General features: G+C 56.7%; 1 protein-coding gene across 2 annotated transcripts in view; it reads right to left on the bottom strand.

Annotated features, from left to right (window-relative positions):
- HERC2 (HECT and RLD domain containing E3 ubiquitin protein ligase 2) overlaps positions 1–12,960 on the bottom strand; it is a 129,463-nt gene that overhangs the window by 42,044 nt on the left and 74,459 nt on the right. For both annotated transcript variants that reach the window (XM_066355690.1, XM_066355689.1), the window contains exons 49-60: positions 11,608–11,776; positions 11,394–11,519; positions 7,827–7,935; positions 7,567–7,706; positions 7,004–7,194; positions 6,272–6,377; positions 6,098–6,189; positions 4,984–5,159; positions 3,253–3,364; positions 1,007–1,088; positions 760–903; positions 54–144 (exon numbers count right to left, since the gene is read on the bottom strand). In XM_066355690.1, coding sequence (XP_066211787.1) covers positions 54–144; positions 760–903; positions 1,007–1,088; positions 3,253–3,364; positions 4,984–5,159; positions 6,098–6,189; positions 6,272–6,377; positions 7,004–7,194; positions 7,567–7,706; positions 7,827–7,935; positions 11,394–11,519; positions 11,608–11,776 — 1,538 coding nt within the window. The remainder of the gene's footprint in view (positions 1–53; positions 145–759; positions 904–1,006; positions 1,089–3,252; positions 3,365–4,983; positions 5,160–6,097; positions 6,190–6,271; positions 6,378–7,003; positions 7,195–7,566; positions 7,707–7,826; positions 7,936–11,393; positions 11,520–11,607; positions 11,777–12,960) is intronic.

Here is a 12,960-nt window from a genome sequence, read left to right as displayed (position 1 = left end):
ACCGTCCCCAGGGACAGGCTCTGGTCAGCAGGTGATGAAAGAAGGGCCCTTACATCCGGCTGAAGTGTCCCAGCTTGCCGTCGTCACCTTCGCCCCAGGAAAACACCTTCCCGTCCACGGTCAGCGCCGTGGCGTGCCGGCCACCTGCAACAGCACACGGGGGTGACTGTCAACGGTGGTTCAGTCCTCAGAGTAACCACCTGCTGCTCCTGGACTGTGGGACGCACCCGGTGAACGTGTATGGAATATGCTAAGTACACAGGACTGACGTTTCGGGGGGACAAATACATGAAACAAGTGCACTTTTATTAGACCACAAAGTTTAAATCCTAGACGTTTGCTACTTGCAATCTTCAGACGGAGAAAGGAAAGTAAGTGTATCTGTGATCAGGCAATGACCAAGTGCAAGGGCCATCGAGCTTTGGAGAAACCACCCCACAGTGGAGCCGTTCCAGCAAAACACTGTCCCGGGCAGGTAGGGCCCACTCTGCCCGGACACGTCCGCTCAGGCTCTCCCCGGCCGGGAGCCCCGCCCTCTCAGGACTGGGACCACGCCCCAGCCGGCTGCAGGCTCTCAGTCCCCCCAGAAAAGCCTCGTGGTGAAACAGTAATTAAACTCAATGCCAAGTGGAGATTTAGTTTTCTAATTTGATTCTTTAATAACTAAATCAAACTTGAAAAAAATATGAGGACACTTTAGAAAACTCACTCAAGGGCCCCGGGCTGATCCACCTCCAAGCACCGCCCCCGGGCAGGTACCTGAGTGCACAGCCACCTTCTTGACCACGTAGCTGCTGAGCGCCGTGACCTGCCGCGGGATGGGCACAGTGCCGCTGGCCATGCCCAGCCCCAGCCGGCCGTTCGTGGCTTCTCCGCAGGCATACACCTTCCCCTCCACGGTGACTGTGGGAACCAGAGCGGGGTCAGGACTCACTTCTCACAACGCAACAACTCTAGTTTTAGCTAAGCGTAACGTACACCCTTTTCAATGTTAGAGTAACTGTACCTGCAAACAGACTCTTAGAACCACCGGCCACCTGGACTACGTTCAAGGCAGACAGTGTCTCGGAGAACGACGGGACCTTTATCTAGAACAGGATATTTTATCAAAGCAAAATAAGAAAGAAAAGATAGTCTTACTTACAGTCTTCAAATTATAAGTAATCTTACTAGACGCTACAAGGAGTTACTGTTCATTTGCATGATGAGGCTAATAAAGAGGTTACAGTGGTACCTTGAGATACGAATTTAATTTGTCCTGTAACCGAGCTCGTAAGTCAGTCAACTCGTATATCAAACTGCCGATACTGGACCCATGCGCCAACGTGCCAACTAGCGGCAGCTTCCCGCATCACAACTCATATCTCAGAATTTCACTCGGATCTCGAACAAAAATATGGACAGAGTTGCAGCTCACATCTTAAAAATAACTCGTATGTTGGTCTGCTCATATCTCAGGGTACCAGTGTACTTTCTCTTAGGGATACACACTAACACATTTTAAAGATGAGTTGATGTACTGAGATTTACTTTAAGGTAAGCAAAGGTGTAGGTGCGCAGGAATAAAGACAAAGACACAATCATCAGCTGGTAACTGCTGAGGCTGGTCCAGGGGCTCCGGTCCCTGCCCTTTCCACTTGAGCATGTTTTAACATCGCCATCGTCACAGGTGACAAAGAAAACGCATGGAGTGTAAGGAAACAAACACACACCCGGTAGACGGCCTCCTATTCCCAGTCATGTCCTGCTCTTATTTACTCTGACATCTCTGAGAAATCACAGGATTAGCTTTCCATGTAAATTTAAAATTCCCAAAGCCCCTTCTAACCCCCGTGTGTCAGAAATTGTCACGTGATCTCTACTCGGCTGGGGGAAAAGGTTTTTGCTATAACCAGAGCGCCACGTCGACCCTGCACGCGCTCACTGCTCAAGGGCTCGCCCTCGGGACTCCCGAGGCTGCCGCCACAACCGCAGCGGACGCGCAGGGCTCCCTGCCGGCTGCCCCCCCACGAGGACCCGGGGCCGTTCAAGTGAAGATACAGATGCACCGTGGTTGAGAGAGAGACTAAAGAGACGCGTCTGCCGAGCAGGGCAGAGGAAGTCCTGTGCTGGGGCCGCTCACAGAGGAAGTGTCTGCAGGCCCTGAGATGTCCAGAAAGTGGTTTTGTGGCTCCTCGGTGGAGGGACACAGGGACGTGAACTCCACTGCACGCACCCTCTGCCGTGGCCACTCTGCATCACCCCGCACTCACCCTGCACCCCTACAGCAGCACTACACACGGTTTTGTTCACGGTGAGCAACATGTTTATATAAGGTCTACCGGAAAGTTCTGTCCGTTTCTATCACAAGTTTCGACACGTAAGCACATGTTTATTTGGGGCATGTGTGCCTCTCTATTTTTATCACTTAATGTATACATACTGACGTAGCAAATTAACTAAAACAATGTTGATTCACGTTAGTCTTAGGTGTGAAGCGACAGTGTACCCATGGCTACTGATCAAGTTCATTAACGCCACTGTATTGTATATGAATTTCAACAAGGAAGAAATGCTACAGAAGCATGTAGAAATTTATTGAAAGTGTTTGGTGAAGGTACAGTTTCTGATAGGACATGCAGAAGATGGTTCGAAAAATTCGAAACAGGTGATTTCGACCTTTCTGATAAGCCACGTTCTGGGCGACCATCTTTGATCAATGACAATGTTGTTAAGACCACGTTGGAGCAAGATCCTTTTCTGACAACATCAGAGATCACAGAAAGGCTTAATTCAGCTCAGCAAACCATTTCGGACCATATTCAGAAGATAGGATTGGTGTGGAAATATATTATTTAATAAAGTTTATTGATGGTAAGAAAAATTTGTATTTTGTTTTATTCCAAAAATGGACAGAACTTTCTGGTAGACCTTATACATTAAAAGCAAGACAAACGTCATCATCGTCTATAATTGTCCTCTGTGCTTATCAAGTCTTTTCTAGTTCAGAAAGTACTAAGGCAGCTGTCTCTACAAAGCACCATTTTCCAAAAATACAGAGGCCTTTTAGAAACTAAGTTTAACAATGTGAATTCATGTCAGAACTGCTTTAGAAAAGTCAATTTCAGAAACAATGTATAGAAGATAGAACCACCGCAGAAACTGTGGAAGAGGCGTGGCTGTGGCTGTGGCTGGGCCTTGGGACAAAGGCCCAGCAAAGTTCCCGCTCAGGCACGCGGTGACAAGTGACACAAACTGCAGGCAGAGGGGTACCTTAGAGCCTTTCAGCCCGCCAAGCTGGTCCTTGTCGTTCAGTCCCCACACAAACACCTTGGTTCTTATTGTGGCCGCCGACTCCAACCCTGCAGCTTTCTTTCTAATGAGGCTAACCAGAGGGAAAAGACAAAAATTCAGAATTAAAACATGTTTAAAAACAAAAAAATAAGCCCTGGTTTGTTGGCTCAGCAGTAGAGCGTCGGTCCGGCGTATAGAAGTCCCGGGTTCGATTCCCAGCCAGGGCACACAGGAGAAGCGCCCATCTGCTTCTCCACCCCCCCCCCTCCTTCCTCTCTGTCTCTCTCTTCCCCTCCCGCAGCCAAGGCTCCATTGGAGCAAAGTTGGCCCGGGCGCTGGGGATGGCTCTGTGGCCTCTGCCTCAGGCGCTAGAATGGCTCTTGTTGCAACAGAGCATGGCCCCAGATGGGCAGAGCATCGCCCCCTGGTGGGCGTGCCGGGTGGATCCCAGTTGGGCGCATGCGGGAGTCTGTCTCTATGCCCCCCCTTCTCACTTGGGAGGGGAGAAAAAAAAGAAATAATGTAACAGGTGTCGCCACAGGATCTCTGAAGCACTCTAACACAGGCATGTGCCCCAAAGCAAATGCCACCTTTGTCCCTCACACCCTCTGCCCAGCACATGGGCCAGCTGTGCTGATATCCCCTCCCAGCCCCCTGGAGGCCTGCGGGCAAAGGCTCCCCCCACCACCTGGCGCAGCACACCGCCCCCCCCCCCCGCCCCCAGTGAATCACAGCGCAGTCAGCAGAGCGCTCCTGCTCTCGTCCTGGACGGACACCAGGCGCACGGGACAGTGTCAGACAGCCCGGCTGACAGTATGCCGCCAGGCGCTGAGGACAGGCTTCCTGTGTGTTTGAGGTCTTGGCTTTTGTGCGCTCTGCTCTGTTTTTACAAACTACGATGGAAACCCCAGGCTCCAGAAACCAGGTTCTAGACGGCAAGATTCTGCTCAATATTGACTTTATAAGGGACCCAAGCTTTTTTGAACTTGAAACAATAAAATGTTCAGCAAAGAGGACTGTAAAACATACACCACACCATCCTGTTTCCACAGGAAACACATTCGGGACAGATGAGAAAGACTACTACTGGGACATCAGACTAGAGCAGGGGAGTCAACCTTTTCATACCTACCACCCACTTCTGTATCTCTGTTAGCAGTAACCTTTTCTAACTGCCCACCGGTTTCACAGTCATGGTGATTTATAAAGTAGGGAAGGAAGTAACTTTACTTTATAAAATTTATAAAGCAGAGTTACAGCAAGTTAAAGCATATAATAATAATTACTTACCAAGTACTTTATGTTGGATTTTCGCTAAGTTTGGCAGAATAAATCTTTATAAAACTATAGTTAAATCTATCTTTTTATTTATACTTCGGTTGCTCTGCTACCGCCCATCATGAAAGCTGGAACGCCCACTAGCGGGCGGTAGGGACCAGGTTGACTACCACTGTACTAAAGTATGAACTGTGATATTTCAGGTAGAAAATTTAAACATTTCTATTTCCCTTTTTTTTAATGGTATTTTCCTTAACATAATATGTTTCTCCATTAAATATTTCCCTAGAATTAAATCAAATAAGTTTTGAAAACGAAAGTCGTCTAATGTCCCTACGGGTGTCGAGCCCCTCTCAGGTGGTTCACAGGATCGAACACCTGCTTCCAAAGGAGAGACCCTGCAAGGGGCGGGGCCCCGGACCGCGGCCTCACCTCCCACCACTGCCCTTCTCCTCCTCCTCCTCCTCGTTGTCCGACGCCAGGAAAGGGACGGCCGCCAGGTCCTCCTCCTCGGCGCGGATGCGGCCCAGCAGGACGAGGCCGTGGATCTTGCAGTCGATGCCCGAGCTCCGGCACTGCTTGATGGCGATCTCGACGTACCTGTGGTACTAGACACACGACGGGGCTGTGCTCGCGAGGTCTGGACGCGCCAGGGGCCTGCAGGGGGCGCAGGACGTGGGGGACAGGGCCCGGGGGCTGTGTCACCCCGGGGCGGCACATCTGAGAAGGGCGTGCCTTCACAGGAAGTCAGCTCCCGGCAGGGACTCACACCGGCTTCCACACTAACACAAACACTCAGGAGAGCCTCCCGGAACGACGGCCAGCCTGTCTCTCGGCTTTCTTGAACCGAGGGGTATTGAGAAAGGAGTTAAATGTCAGGTAGTTCACAGTTTTAAAACCTAACAAAGGCCCTGGCCGGTTGGCTCAGTGGTAGAGTGTCGGCCTGGCGTGCAGAAGTCCCGGGTTCGATTCCCGGCCAGGGCACACAGGAGAAGCGCCCATCTGCTTCTCCACCCCTCCCCCTCTCCTTCTCTCTCTCTTCCCCTCCCACAGCCGAGGCTCCATTGGAGCAAAGATGGCCCGGGCGCTGGGGATGGCTCCTTGGCCTCTGCCCCAGGTGCTAGAGTGGCTCTGGTCACAACATAGCGACGCCCCGGAGGGGCAGAGCATCGCCCCCTGGTGGGCAGAGCGTCGCCCCTGGTGGGCGTGCCGGGTGGATCCCGGTCGGGCGCATGCGGGAGTCTGTCTGACTGTCTCTCCCCATTTCCGGCTTCAGAAAAATACAGAAAAAAAAACAAACAAAAAAAAACCTAAGGAAGATGTTCGAGTCTCTACCAGGTGGAGAAAGCAGTACAAGGAGCCCTATGAGTCCGCCACCTAAATGAGCAGTTATCAGCGTGAATACCTCTGTTCACATATGGATTATCATCAGGAAGTTGCAGAGGTCATGAAGGGGGGAAATGGACTCATGATCTGTACAGACATGGCGAAAGGGGTCCCCTCCTTGTCACTGGCATCCCACCCCCCGGAGAACTGCTGTGCCTACCTCTGTGCAGTCACTCAGAAGGGACACCGTGGTGTCCGTGGGGTTGATGTTGATGGTCTTCAGTTCAATGAGGTTATTTAGGGAATTCCCACCTAGGAAAGAAAAAAGAGAGATAAAGGATCACACAAGGAGCTTTTCCTTGATGCCAGAAGGTGCTTTCTGAATAACAAGCACCTGACACGACGACCAAGGAGGGCATGTAGCTGCTGTCCGCAGGGTCCACGGTCATCTTCAATCTGTGAACAAGAACGTCTGGGAACATCTCCAAACGAATCCAATGCTTAAAAAAAAAAAAGCATTCTTAGCAAAATTTAGCTACGTTTTAGCTAAAATAGTACCACTGAAGCCTGAATCTACGTGAGATTTGTGACGTGCACAACACAGCGTGAGACAGATGTGCCCTCAGGCCAGCAAAGCAGAGTATTATACTCTGTCGCTGCTCAGGAGACACAGTGAGCTCAGGCTGCACCCCAGGGCCCCTTGACACCCGCCCAGCAGTGGGTCAGAGGACACACGAAGGTCCAGACGGAGAGAAAGTGCCTCGCTCCAAGTCCGACCTGCGTGTCCCCCGGACGTCACCCCCACGGGAGTGCACATACGACAGCACTCCACAGGTCAGCGTGCGCGTCGGCACGTATGAGGGACACCTGTCATCAGAGCAGACTCTGAACCGACACTTCACATGGGAGTAAGAACAACACGCTCCTGCCGCTCCTCCTGGGCCAGTCAGAGAGAAGCAGTCAGCTACACTGTTTCAGACCTCTGACCGTTGAGGACTGGCGGTGCAGTCAGAGTAAATGACAGTGCAGAAGGAGCGCAGACGGGGCACCCTGGATCAGCGCACAGGCCCTTAGCCCTCGGGTGGCGCTGGGGGAAGCCGTCGGCGAGCGCCCAGCCTGCCGCTACCTTGCCCTGAGACCCCGACGACTGCCAGCAGGGCTCGCTGCCATCGATGAGGCGCGACGCCTGGTTCACGGAAGACGACACGCTGAGGCTCTTCACCATGCGGGCCCAGCTGTCCAGCAGAGTGCCCGGCTGGCTGCTGGGGCCCCGCTTCAGCTGCTTCCCCGCGCGGCCGCAGAAGATGGCCGACTGTCCTGGGGGCGGGATCAGACCGGGTCAGAGCCTGGGCCGTGGCGCCCCTCCACAGAGACGCCCCCCCCCCCCGAGATGGCCTCCCCCCCCAGAGACGGCCCCCCCCAGAGACGGCACCCCCCCCAGAGACGGCACCCCCCAGAGATGGCACCCCCCAGAGACGGCACCCCCCCCCCCACAGAGACGCCCGCCCAGAGCTGCTTCTCCCCCGAGGATGCGCACGTGTTCAAACCCAAGGAGCTACTGACAGCTCCTCCACAGGGTGTTCCGCACCAGTTCATGAGCTCAAGTCCACCCACACGAGGCTAGGATTTACTCCCGACCCCCCCCGGGGAGCGTCTAGCAAGACACTTCCAGGCGAAAGGCGACGTTACCTGGCTCGTTGATTCTGCCAAACGTGTGCCTGGTGTTGTGTTTCCGGGTCTTGAAACACATCTCACAAAAGTCGAAGTCATCACAGTTCCTGCACTTGAATCGAGATCCATTGACGGGAAACATCTGGCAGCCGTCGCACCTGTTTTTTAAAACAACCCGTTGAATTGATCAGAAAAAGACACCATCGCTTACCAAACTCCCCTCCCCAAAAAGACCCTTCCCCCCAAACAAACCTAGCGATGTCGAGAGAAACACTCACGTGACCCCAGGGTGCACACTGGGCACCAGCTCCATCTCTGACAGCAGCCCAGTCCAGTGAGACTGCTGGGGAAAGTCGACAATGACATCTTTTCCGTTGGCACTGAAAGCTAGGACAGGACAGAAACGGCCAGAAACACCTTTGTCACCAACAAGAGCCGAAAAGTAAAATTGAAACTGTATCTCCCCGTGCAATGTTACATTGTACCGACTTACGTTCCACAAGGAGAGCGTCTCTCTAGAGCCGTGATGGCGAACCTTTTTATAAAAACCGCCCACTTTTGCAGCGCTGGTCAACCTGGTCCCTCCCGCCCACTAGTGGGCATTCCAGCTTTCTTGGTGGTGGTGGTGGGCGGCGGCAATGCCACGATTGGCGATTGGCCAGCCAGCAGTAACCACTGCTGAAGCCAGGTCCATCAGTAAGTGGAGGCTCCTTGCAGTCTATTTTCTACTGCTGTTTGTCTGAGACTTTCCCCAATACTGTACAGTTTGTTTGATTTGAGTTACACTGTATCAAATACCCTCTCTGTACCTCCAGGAATAAAAGTCATGTTGATAGTGTTAAAACACCTCTTGCCCTTGGGTGGTGCACTCTGCTACTCAAAGCATTCGCTTCCAAAGCAAGTTTTTATTTTTGAAACTGGCCTTTCTGTTTGATCTGTAAAGCTTTCAATAACCTCTTAAGAAACATATTAACCTCAAGTGCATGTTAACTCGGTCATTTGTTCTTAAGTAACCTGTAGAATGCGCCCACCCACTGGGGAAGCGCCACCCCCTCAACCCCCCACCCACCCCCTTCCTCTCCGAATCTCAGCTGTGAGAGGGTAGCCATTTCCTACCAGGCTCAAAGGAAATGAAACAAAGCAGGATCTCTCTATGATGACAAACAAGTTTACAGATACAATCAAAGCACCTGTACATTTAACTACTCATCCATCCACTTGTTTAAGGACATACCATATCAAGTATGCCACTTGCCTGCTTTAAAATCTCAATGTTACATTAAATAGAAACTCAGGAGAGGTGTGTCTCCAGTCCCTAACTCCTCTCCTCTGCACGTTTCTATTCTTAAATTCAGTCCCACATGTTTAAAAAGCCCGAGGAAGAGGAAAACAGCCCCCGGCAGAGGGGGCTGGCCACTGAGCAAAACATGGGACAGACAAGGGTACAGACAGTGCCAGACACGGCCCTGTGACCGACAGGTCGAAAGAGACAGAACCCTCTCAGGCACCTCTGACCAAGTCCAGGTCAATCCAAACCACAAACAACCCGATGCCGTGAGCGGCCGCCTCCTTGCCAATCGTAACTTCTTCCAGCCTTCTAGAGAGCACACCTGAGACACCCACTGTCAGGACGACCTCACCTCCTTACGCTTTCCCCAAATACCCAGCACAAAGCCCGTCAGTCCTCTGGGACACTGCCCGGGAGACCACCCGGGTTCCATGTGACACTGCCCGGGAGACCACCCGGGTCCCATGTGACACTGCCCGGGAGACCACCCGGGTCCCGTGGGACAGACACTGCCCGGGAGACCACCCGGGTCCCGTGTGACAGACACTGCCCGGGAGACCACCCGGGTCCCATGTGACACTGCCCGGGAGACCACCCGGGTCCCGTGTGACAGACACTGCCCGGGAGACCACCCGGGTCCCATGTGACAGACACTGCCCGGGAGACCACCCGGGTCCCATGTGACACTGTCCGGGAGACCACCCGGGTCCCGTGGGACAGACACTGCCCGGGAGACCACCCGGGTCCCGTGTGACAGACACTGCCCGGGAGACCACCCGGGTCCCGTGGGACAGACACTGCCTGGGAGACCACCCGGGTCCCGTGTGACACTGCCCGGGAGACCACCCGGGTCCCATGGGACACTGCCCGGGAGACCACCCGGGTTCCATGGGACACTGCCCGGGAGACCACCCGGGTCCCGTGTGACAGACACTGCCCGGGAGACCACCCGGGTCCCATGTGACACTGTCCGGGAGACCACCCGGGTCCCGTGGGACAGACACTGCCCGGGAGACCACCCGGGTCCCGTGTGACACTGCCTGGGAGACCACCCGGGTCCCGTGGGACACTGCCTGGGAGACCACCCGGGTCCCGTGTGACACTGCCCGGGAGACCACCCGGGTTCCGTGGGACACTGCCCGGGAGACCACCCGGGTTCCATGTGACAGACACTGCCCGGGAGACCACCCGGGTTCCATGTGACAGACACTGCCCGGGAGACCACCCGGGTCCCGTGTGACACTGCCCGGGAGACCACCCGGGTCCCGTGGGACACTGCCCGGGAGACCACCCGGGTCCCGTGTGACACTGCCCGGGAGACCACCCGGGTCCCGTGGGACAGACACTGCCCGGGAGACCACCCGGGTCCCGTGTGACACTGCCTGGGAGACCACCCGGGTCCCGTGGGACACTGCCTGGGAGACCACCCGGGTCCCGTGTGACACTGCCCGGGAGACCACCCGGGTTCCGTGGGACACTGCCCGGGAGACCACCCGGGTTCCATGTGACAGACACTGCCCGGGAGACCACCCGGGTTCCATGTGACAGACACTGCCCGGGAGACCACCCGGGTCCCGTGTGACAGACACTGCCCGGGAGACCACCCGGGTCCCGTGGGACACTGCCTGGGAGACCACCCGGGTTCTGTGTGACAGACACTGCCCGGGAGACCACCCGGGTCCCGTGTGACAGACACTGCCCGGGAGACCACCCGGGTCCCGTGGGACACTGCCCGGGAGACCACCCGGGTCCCGTGTGACAGACACTGCCCGGGAGACCACCCGGGTCCCGTGTGACACTGCCCGGGAGACCACCCGGGTCCCATGGGACAGACACTGCCCGGGAGACCACCCGGGTCCCGTGTGACAGACACTGCCTGGGAGACCACCCGGGTCCCGTGTGACACTGCCCGGGAGACCACCCGGGTCCCATGGGACAGACACTGCCCGGGAGACCACCCGGGTCCCGTGTGACAGACACTGCCCGGGAGACCACCCGGGTTCCATGTGACACTGCCCGGGAGACCACCCGGGTCCCATGTGACAGACACTGCCCGGGAGACCACCCGGGTCCCGTGTGACAGACACTGCCCGGGAGACCACCCGGGTTCCGTGTGACACTGCCCGGGAGACCACCCGGGTCCCATGGGACAGACACTGCCCGGGAGACCACCCGGGTCCCGTGGGACACTGCCCGGGAGACCACCCGGGTTCCGTGGGACACTGCCCGGGAGACCACCCGGGTCCCATGTGACACTGCCCGGGAGACCACCCGGGTCCCATGTGACACTGCCCGGGAGACCACCCGGGTCCCGTGTGACAGACACTGCCCGGGAGACCACCCGGGCCCCAGGGTCTGCACCCTCCTGAGATGCGCTGGGTCAGTGAGCCCCGCCCTCACCTGCAGGTGTGCTCCCATCTCAACAAGCCAACCCTGTCTATCTGTCACAACACTTTCCTCACACTTACTTTCCTTGCCCGTGAACAGGAAACAGAAAACAGTGAGTTTCCACTGCCGACAGAGCGCACCCTGGGAGCAGCTGCCCGGGAAGCGTTACCTTTCACGACGCCCACGCTCTGGTGCGTCACGGAGCCCCACTTGTACTTCGGGGTGGTGACCGAGGCTTTGACGTGCACCTTGTCCCCGATCTTGATGTGCGAAGGGAAGCTGGGCGGGGGGTAGCCTGCAGGTGCAGCACACGCCGTGGTCAGCAGCGGCCCGCGGGAGCCCTCGCACGGCGCAGCAGGGACGGGGGGGCGGGGCAGGCTCACCTAGGAGCTCCACGTGCAGGTAGCGCACCCAGTACGTGCCGCCCTTGTGCTGCCAGTCGCACTGCACGTTGAGGTCGTGCAGCCCGTCGCGGTCCAGCTTGAGCACCTTGCCCACGTCCCCCTCGCACACCTCCTCGTAGGTCCGGCAGCAGCGCACCATCATGCCCACCTCGGAGAGGAGCCACACTGAGCCCGTGCAGGACACAGGGCACGCGAGAGATGGCTGCGGGGGCAGCGCCACTCCCGGGGAAGGGCTTCCACTGGCACCCGGTGTGCCTGCAGACTCCGCTCACACCACACGGACCCGGCTCTCCAGGGAGCCGCTGGCCGCCAGCTGGCAGAAAACGCACCTGAGGGACGGTCGGCTCAAGCCCCAGGGTGGGGCAGCGAGCCTCCATGGGCGCGTTCCCTCAACACCACCTGGTCAGGGAGAAGGCTGAGGGGCACCAAGCCCAGGACAGCCCATGAGCTCACCACGGTGAGGAGCTCAACAAATTCCTAGTCACCTTCACTAGGACCAGGTACCAGCTCTCCACTCGGAAAACTGATAGAGCAAGGGAGGGAGACAGGGAAGAGGAGAGAGGGGAGAGAGGAGAGAGGGGGGAGAGGAGAGGGGGGAGAGGAGAGAGGGGGGAGAGGAGAGAGGGGGAGAAGAGAGAGGGGGGAGAGGAGAGGGGGAAGAGGAGAGAGAGGGAGAGGAGAGAGGGGGAGAGGGGGAGAGGGGGAGAGGGGGAGAAGAGAGAGGGGGAGAGGAGAGAGGGAGAGAGGGGGAGAGGAGAGAGAGGGGAGAAGAGAGAGGGAGAAGAGAGAGGGGGAGAGGAGAGAGGGAGAGAGGGGGGAGAAGAGAGAGGGAGAGAGGGGGAGAGGAGAGAGAGGGGAGAAGAGAGAGGGAGAGGAGAGGGGGGGAGAGGAGAGAGGGGAGAAGAGAGAGGGAGAGGAGAGGGGGGAGAGGAGAGAGGGGGAGAGGAGAGAGGGGGGAGAGGAGAGAGGAGGAGAGGAGAGAGGGGGGAGAGGAGAGGGGGGAGAGGAGAGAGAGGAGAGAGGAGAGGGGGGAGAAGAGAGAGGGAGAGGAGAGAGGGGGGAGAGGAGAGAGGGGGAGAAGAGAGAGGGAGAGGAGAGAGGGGGGAGAGGAGAGGGGGAGAGGAGAGAGGGGGAGAGGAGAGAGGGGGGAGAGGAGAGAGGGGGAGAGGAGAGAGGGAGAGAGGGGGGAGGAGAGAGGGAGAGAGGGGGGAGAGGAGAGGGGGAGAGGAGAGAGGGAGAGGAGAGAGGGGGAGAGGAGAGAGGGGGAGAAGAGAGAGGGAGAGGAGAGAGGGGGGAGAGGAGAGAGGGAGAGGAGGGAGAGAGGGGGGAGAG

The sequence above is a fragment of the Saccopteryx leptura genome, chromosome 13 (genome assembly GCF_036850995.1).
Source record: "Saccopteryx leptura isolate mSacLep1 chromosome 13, mSacLep1_pri_phased_curated, whole genome shotgun sequence".
In the NCBI taxonomy this organism is placed as follows: Eukaryota; Metazoa; Chordata; class Mammalia; order Chiroptera; family Emballonuridae; genus Saccopteryx; species Saccopteryx leptura.
Note: the sequence above shows the minus strand (reverse complement) of the source record. Positions and strands in the feature narration are given on the sequence as shown.